Below are 8,458 nucleotides of genomic sequence, written 5' to 3'. Positions count from 1 at the left end.
TCTTCGGTTCGAAAAATGCGCTCCTCTTATAAAAATGAAACCTTTCGTATGTCTTCTATTGACATTAGAAAGAAATGAAGAAGAAGATCTATTAAGACATTTACTCTATAGAAGTCCTCTAAAGTTCTGCTAAATTATCTACAGATGGTCTTCTAATTTTGGAAGGCCTTAAAGGTCTTTTTCTTTTTGAAAACCTATTTTGGTCTTCTATCTATAGATGACATATAAAATGATTCTACCCATGGACATTTACTCTATAGAAGATCTCTAAAGTTCTACTATCTTATCTACAGATGGTCTTCTCATTTTTGAAGGCCTGCAAATGTCTTTTATTTTTTGAGAACCTATTTTGGTCTTCTATCTAAAGAAGACATATAAAGTTATTCTACCCATAGAAAACCTTTAAAAGGTCTTTGGTCTCGCTCCTCTTATAAAAATGTGACCTTTCATATGTCTTCCGTTGATTTTTATTTTTTTATTTTTTAAAGAATCTTCTATTTTTGAAAATTCTGTAAATTATCGTTTATGTTTAAAAGATCAACTCTTTTCTATACATGGCAGATCTGAAAGGAAGCTTCCGGTTCAGCGACAAAATCCTTCACGAAGTATAACTCTTGAAATATAAGTCCTTTACACAGGCTTTCTTTAGTCAAAAAAGAACTATTGCAGGTCTCATCTCCATTACTTACTGGATTTCTAGGTCACAAACATGTTGTCCTACAAAAAGATACGGGAAATAATCTGTTCTTTTTTTCAAAACATAAAATTTAGAACATGTCTTTTTTTTTTGAAACATAAATTTGTACATTGTTTGGTTTATTGGGGGGTGGTTGGTTTTTCTTTCTCTTTCATTTTTGTTTTTAGTATTGGTTTCATGTCTTGTTGTTGTTCTTGTTTTTGTAATAATCATTATAATTAAAGTTAGTTTACATACTTATAGTTAAAAAAGAAATAAGTGTAAAGTGTTCTCTCTATTAATTTAAGAAGAAAAAAAAAAACGCATTTGTAAAATGGATTGTGGTGGAATTTCTACCACTTTTAAATTTGTTTACAGCGAAAAAAGGAAATAAAATATTTCAATATAAGTAGCAATAGGAAATTATGCTGGTAGTGGTGGTGGTGGTTTTGATCATGAGTTTGGTGGTTGGCTTTGGCAATTAAACTACGCCGTTAATGGGGAGATTTTATTAAAAAAACACCCCATTCATTACTGGCTGTTGTTGGCTGCTCATTTGCCGCTTGTCCAAACTCATGCCTTTCCCAAAATGAATGTGTAAAAAATTGAATTGATCTGAAATTTTATCTTTGATGGACACTAAAGAGAACAAACTATCTTCTTTTCTTCTGAGTGTGTTGTGGAGAGGAAGCAATTACAATTGTTTTTTCTTATATGTGAGAATAATAAAAAAAATAGTAAAGTTGCGCGTCATATATCGTATCTTCGTTTATGGAGCCTATAGCTCTCTCCTTTCTTTGTTTTACACTAAAATTACACCTTAAAAACTCGTTCATTTTTTCTTGTGGCTATCTTCCCCCATCTAAAATACCGGAGGAAAGTGGCAGCAATTAATCCATTTGCTTTTTTTCTACATTAAACGGCATTTCTCTTCGCCTTGTTGCTGTTCGGGATCACCTTGCTGATGGTATAAATCTTCATTGCCCACACCATCATAAACGGACACACTTTGACGTCCACTGCTGTGGCCTCCGGTGGTACGGTGACGTGACACATGACGTATAACGGTGCGTTTGAGACGCTCAGCACCGGCCACCTCCTCGCCATCAGCATTGAATAGGGAGGTTTTTATACTTTCACCACTTTGCCATTTTTGAGATTTCATTACAATATTGGTTGGTGGTTCATGTGTGACACCTGTCACATCGGAAGACCATACCGTAATGGTAGCACCACCATCAATTTTAACTGTGCGATGGAACTTAAAGGTATTCTCCTTGCCATCAGCATTACGTTTGATTTGCCAGCCACCAATTTGTACTTCACCGGTACCTTTGTTGTGTACCTTAACGTATTTGCCCTCTGGATCGAATTCGGATATTTCAATATCACCCTTTGCACTGCTGGTAACAAAATACTCCGATTGGCTAACATCTTCCGATTCATCGACAACGGTACGTTTGCGTTTGAAGGCACCCGATGCCGTTGAGGGTGCACGCATTGGGGTCTTACGATGTGGTGTGGCACGTGTTGAACGCAACGACTGGCTAAAGGAACTGGCCGATGCTGATCCTGGTCCGGGGGTAATATTCAAACGAGTTTCTTCTCCACACAATAGCTTGTCATAGGCGGCAATTTCCAAATCCAATGACACCTGAAAGAAAGAAGATAAGGGGATTAGAAAAGGTTAAATGGGAAAAAAGGGATTAAATTTGGAAAGCGATCGCCTATCTATGAAGATTTGGCAAAGGCCTCAAATACAAGAAAGACGTGAGAGGTCTATGGAATATTTCATATTAAAGTGAAATCCAATAAAGGTCTTTAACATATAGAGGTACTGTAAAAGTTTTTATAGCTGTTCTGTGAAAGATAAGACTTGGCGAAGTTCTCAAAAACATGGACGACGTGAAGGCGATCTCCTATTAAGAGAAGATATATGGATTATATTTTATTAGGGAGAGATATATTAAAGGCCCTTTACATATAGAAGTTTTATGAATGATTTTTTGGGGTAGCAAATCTCTGAGGACTTGACGAAGGCCTCAATGAGATGGAAGTCCTTAAGTAGACTCTATTAAGGAAGATCTATGAAATATTTCTATTTAGGGAAAGATATATTAAAGGCCTTTTACAAATACATGTGATCATTTAAAGATTTTTTATGGAGGTTCTGTAAAAACTCTCTATGAAGGCATTCCGAGCCTTCAAGAGACCTGAAAGTGGTCTTCCATTAAGAGAAGATCTATGGAATATTTCTTATTTAAGGAGTCTTTATTTTCTTTAAAATTGTGAAGGTTTTTTAAGGTCTTGATGCTGTGGTCGCCAAGCTATTAGAGAAACCTAAAGGTCATATTTTTATACATTTAAAGTAGAAGTTTTCCATCTCTGTCTGGTATAGAAGCTGTAAAAGACCAATTTGTTATAAAGGTTTTGATATTTCCTTTAAAGAGTCGTCTATGTTAAAAAGGTCTGCAAAATGTCACTTATAGATAAACCCTTTCCCATTCTTAGCAGAAATGAGAGAAGCTTCCTGCCTAGCGACAAAAGACCTGTTGCTGTACCTATAGCTATAACAGCAAGTATAACTCGAGATGATATCTAATAAAATGGACTTACAAGAGCCTTCTTCAGGTTCTCCACAGAATGTCTTTTGAACACCTTTTATAGCAACCTTCCTTTTATAGCAATAATAAGGAAATTTAACAAATCTCTCCTTGACTTTCTTTCCGTAATTATATGACATCAAAATTTCGTGAAGTTCTTCCAAATTTTGAAGACATTTTACAGAGATTCAAGAAAAAGAAGTCTTTTCTACAGAAACTGATCCTTCAAAGCTTTAATGTTTAAAGTAGAACCGTAGAACTAACTAGAGTCTATTTGCGAATATGTTCTTCCCACAAAAGTCCTCCGTTTTATATTTACCTTAATATCCATCAAATCTTGATATTCTTGCAACTGCTGAGCCATCTCATCACGTAAACGTTGCAGTTCGGCTTCCAAATTTGCAATATCGGCAACGTGGCGGGTGCGTTCGTTGTCCAACAATTGTTCCAAGTCACGAATGCGTGCATTCAATGCAGCATTTGTCGACTCCAATTCGCTAATGCGACTATTCAAACTATCGATACGAGTACGTGTTGCACGTAATTCCTCAATAGCACTTGATGCTGCACCCGAATTACGATTGGCGGCAGCTTGAAGACTCTTGATCTTTTGCTCGTATAACATTTCAATTTCATCACGATTGGCACGCATTTGTCCTTCGTATTGTTCACGCAACTCCTGCAAAGATTGCTGCAGCTTAGCCTCATACTGTTCGGAGAGACGGCCATCGATTTCACTGATTTCAACTTGGCGGCGGGAGCGTGTTTCGTTGATCTCTTGCGAATGGATTTGATCCTTGAAAGTGAGCTCTTCACGCAGACTCTGAATGTTGTTCTCCAAGTCGACACGGGCCAGTGTTTCGTCTTCCAAATGTTTGCGGGCCTCATCCAATTGTTTGCGTAGACGCTCCAATTCCTTTTGCAATTCGTTGAGGTCATCAACGGCCTTTTTGCGGTCAGCATTTGCGGCACTGTATTTGGCGCTCAAGTCAGCGGCACGTGACTCATACATACGAGCATTTCCTAAAAAAAAAAAAGAAAAACATTAATTTTTTTCCGTTGAAAATGAAATTACGATTTGCAACAAACAACGGACTGCAAAACAAAACAAACTACCAAATATGGCAACCCTGGCATTGGCACTGTACTAACAAATGTCACCCGCATGTATACACTCAGAGAGCAGCAGCAGCAGCCAGAGCCAGCCATCGCAAATTGTCAAATATAGAATTTGACATAACAAGAAAAATAGAAGAAAAACACATGTACACCAGCAGCTAGGCGACCAAAGCAAAGCCGCTGATAAAATAGCATAAAAACAACAAATCAACACACTACATACACAGACAGGCACACACACACACATACACTCTCTCGGACTACTCACCTTCGGCAATTGAACAATCCTTGGTTTTTCTATCCAATCTGGCCTTCAATTCCTCATTTTCTTCCCATAGCCGCTTGATGTCAATTTCCAATTTGGCCTTTTCACGGGCCGTATCGTCCAACAAACGCCGGGCATCACTCAACTCATTTTCATACATCGACTTGATGTTGGTCGATTCACGCGTTATGGTATCGCGTGTTGTTTGCACTTCGATGGATAGGCGGGCATTTTCCGTTTCCAAATTGCGTACGCGATCAATGTAGGCGGCCAGACGATCATTCAAATTCTGCAATTCAGCTTTTTCCACAAGACGTGAATGGCGTGTTGGACTCAATGGGCTAGAAGGACGATTTGCATTGGTAATCAATGGAGTACTAGTTCCACCCGGTTGGGGCGTGGCAGTACCCGCGCGTTTCGATTTCGTTGCCATAATCGTTTATTTTGAGGACGTTGTTTTTGAAACACACAGTTTTTGTTAATTTTGTAAATTTTTTTTATATTTTACACTTGACAGGTTGTCTTGTTCTTCTTCTTGTTATTTATTTTTCTTTTTTTTTTTTCTTATTATTAGCTTTTGCTGGTGGTGTTCTTGTTTCTTCTGTCAACTAAATAGAGTAGCATTAATACTCAAACGACCGCGAACTGATTAAATTCCACAGCGAGACGAAAAGATTAGTAGAATACACACACAAACGAGACGCACGAACAGAGGAGATACGCACGCAACAACACCACAAATCAAACTGAAAATAAGAGCGTTTTCTTGTATGCGAAGCATTTATTTTAGTACAGTTGCGGCAAACTGAGCGTGTGTGCATGTTTTCTTTGAGTGGAAATCGAGTGTTGCCACATGAATGTGTTGGCAATAGTTTAACGGGACGGTTTGAGTCTTCAACGATATCAAATTAAATGTGGGCCTTTTTTACAATGACTTCGAAATAATCCAGTGGGTTCAATTTGTGAACTTAATTTAAATGTTCAAAAAGAGTGTTAGCCCGCTAGAAAACTGTAATGTAAACATACTATAGCCTATTTCTATACCCTATCCTACATATATATTCTATGTCGGCCGGTTTAGCCATATCTGTCCGTCTGTCACTCTAGCTTCCGATCGGAATTAATTATGTTGTACTCATGGTACAATAACAAGGTAAGGTAGAGCTACCAGCTGATTACAATTTGTTTCTAAATGTGCCCGACTTCTGCCAAATTTGTGTATGTATTTATTGTTTTGAAAATTAAAAATAGAATATTTTCAAAATAAATGATTAAAAGACGCGTACATTGCGATACGCGCATTAAAGCTATTCTACAGTTTTGCCATGGAATTGAAAGAGAGAACTGTTTAGATCATATGTTTGAAAGAAAATCCAGGCATTTATTTAGTTTTTCCCGCTGGTTAAATGATTTTAAAAATGAGGAGAAATATTGAATATATGAAAGCAACTAGTTTCATGCAAATTTGACAGGTAGCGGGCATAGCCCCAGGGCTGTATTTCTGTAGTTTTACGAAGCTGTTCTACCTCATTATTGTACCATGGTTGTACTGGCAGATTTAAAGTGGTTTGCCTGTTCCAGACGCAATTTTAAAATGAATTCTTTTGTAAATTGGTAATTTGTTTCCAGTATCTAGGAAATATCCTTGCAGAGAGCTTTCCGTATAGGTCTAGACCCCATATAACTGCACATTCCCAATATGTGTTATTTTAATGATTTATAACAATTTGGCATTTAAATGTCATAATGAGTGCGTCTTCATATACCCCCAATATGATGGTGCCCCCCTATATTCGATATTTTAATGATTATCTACTCAAGTCCATATTTTCGTATAGTCCCCATATTATTGTACCTAGCAATATTCGGTATTTTGATGATTTATGTTTATTTTTTCGTCGGAATTTTTTAAATTGCGTACTTCTTCTCATGACAGAAAATTATTGATTAATCATTTTCGTCTATCCTCCATATAAAATTACCTTCCGATATTCGGTATTTTGTCAATTTATCAACATTTGCCAATTTATCAACATTTTGCACCGCCCACTCTGGCAGATAATTTTCCACACAGGTCCACGACTACATATATCCCCCATATAACTGTATGATACTCTGTATTTTATTAATTTTCGCAGCATTGAAATTTTCAATTTACTTCCAAATGTTTCAAAGTGTATATTTTTTTTCTTTTATCTGAAACGTGATATCGGCTTAACTTGTGTAAAGGCTGAAGGGCTGGTCAGGCCATTGAACCTTATTTCTTCAGATATGCTGCGAATCGTAGCGGAACTTTGAATGGTGAGCGCTAACGGCAGATTATATCCAACTTCTTGGCTCAAAAGCAAAGGGTTTGACTTGTATGAAATCTTGTTTTAATAAACCGGTTCCAATGCACACAACACGAGTAATAATGGACTTATTGAGAGGTAAGTTCAGTGAATTCTTTATTTTATGTGATTTAACTCCGTTAGATTATTTTTGTGTGACATTGAAGCATTTATTCGTAAGATACCCCCTAGAAATATCGAAAAATGGCCCATTATAGGAGTCCACATAGTATATGCCAAAGTATAGTTGACACTATAACCTTTCCAAAACGCTGCAATATGTGCTAATATTTTTCCTGGATCTAGAGATATGAATCTTTGAACCCAGTTAACCCGATTTTGTTCTGTACATTGAGTTTTTACTAAACTTAAATTAAGCCCAATTAAAATAAAGAGTTCATGCATTTTTTTGAATTTATGTGTTTCTTTTCCAGAAAAAAACTGTCTTATTGTCTTTTTAAAAATTTCCCTTCATATAAGCCCAAATTTTACATTTCGGCTTTTCGACCCCCCAAATTCACGTAATTATTTTCAACAATTAAACTATCAATCTGGCAACATTGCACTTTGGTAATCCAGTCGTTACCGCCGCTGCCATACGTTACGATATTTCCCTTCTTCATTTGTGTTCGCTCGACATATTTCATTAAAACCCGTCTGTGTGTGCGTTTTTGAGTCATTGCCTGGATACATAAAAATAAAACTCAAAGAGAAACTATTTTGAGTAATACCGGTTGCGAAATAAAATCCAGGGGAAAATACCGGTTCGTGGAGGTTATGCCTTCTACCCAGTATTTTTCTTTTGTACTTTCTTTTTTGTTTATGTTTGTTTGGTTGCTTGGAATTTCACTCAAATTTTCTCTCTACCTTTACTTTTGAAATGCCGGTTTAATTTATTCACTTGTTAGAGAGAACACTTTCACAATATTACGAAATTACGTTTGCTGAAATTCTATATATTGAGAATTGTATTATTATTGAACAAATCCAATATTTGGAAAAAACAAACACTGATTAAACCGTATCGAATCGTACAAGTCTAGACTGCAAGCGATAAAAGATCGGAGCTACACTGAATGTTTGTGTGACGGCGTCATTTAATTAAGAAGGTTTTGATGGCGCTTCTAACTAGGGCTGTTCACATTGTACCATATCGAATCGTACAAGTCTAGACTGCAAGCGATAAAAGATCGGAGCTACACTTAATGTTTGTGTGACGGCGTCATTTGATTAAGAAGAAGGTTTTGATGGCGGTTAAATTATTTTTGATGGCGCTTCTAACTAGGGCTGTTCACATTGTACGCCAGTGTCTTTGAAATAGAATTACTGTGTTTATTGACATATTTGGAGACTTTCGATTTTTAAAATGTTTTTAATTTTCAAACAATGTTTAATAATTTGGTAGCTTAATAGAGGTAATACTATAACTTTGTAAATCCATAGAAAGAGCATATTTTCTTCTAAG

The 8,458-nt window shown here is 36.5% G+C and overlaps 1 protein-coding gene across 3 annotated transcripts; it reads right to left on the bottom strand.

Annotated features, from left to right (window-relative positions):
* Positions 1-1,348: 1,348 nt before the first annotated feature.
* LOC101889705 (lamin Dm0) lies at positions 1,349-8,040 on the bottom strand. 3 transcript variants are annotated; one of them, XM_005184501.4, is made up of 4 exons: positions 7,861-8,040; positions 4,667-5,308; positions 3,599-4,302; positions 1,349-2,330 (listed from the first exon to the last, which is right to left on the bottom strand). In XM_005184501.4, the coding sequence occupies exons 2-4, from the start codon at positions 5,094-5,096 to the stop codon at positions 1,587-1,589; spliced, it is 1,878 nt and encodes a 625-aa protein (XP_005184558.1). In that variant the 5' UTR covers positions 5,097-5,308; positions 7,861-8,040; the 3' UTR covers positions 1,349-1,586. The 3 variants fall into 3 exon arrangements, with proteins under 3 accessions (XP_005184558.1, XP_011292924.1, XP_011292925.1); XM_011294622.3 differs by having other exon boundaries at positions 4,667-5,271; XM_011294623.3 differs by lacking the exon at positions 7,861-8,040 and adding an exon at positions 7,725-7,848 and having other exon boundaries at positions 4,667-5,271.
* Between the last annotated feature and the right edge of the window lie 418 nt (positions 8,041-8,458).

This window comes from Musca domestica, unplaced genomic scaffold (genome assembly GCF_030504385.1).
Source record: "Musca domestica strain aabys unplaced genomic scaffold, Musca_domestica.polishedcontigs.V.1.1 3, whole genome shotgun sequence".
NCBI lineage: Eukaryota > Metazoa > Arthropoda > Insecta > Diptera > Muscidae > Musca > Musca domestica.
The sequence above is the reverse complement of the archived record's forward strand: the minus strand, read 5'-3'. Positions and strand labels throughout refer to the sequence as shown.

Excerpts from the sequence above, each read along its gene's own strand:
- LOC101889705 (XM_005184501.4), bottom strand. The coding sequence starts at position 5,096 with ATGGCAACGAAATCGAAACGCGCGGGTACTGCCACGCCCCAACCGGGT. Across the intron at positions 4,303-4,666 it reads GGATTGTTCAATTGCCGAAG|GAAATGCTCGTATGTATGAG; the intron begins GTGAGTAGTCCG and ends TTTTTTTTTTAG. Across the intron at positions 2,331-3,598 it reads AAGATTTGATGGATATTAAG|GTGTCATTGGATTTGGAAAT; the intron begins GTAAATATAAAA and ends TCTTTCTTTCAG.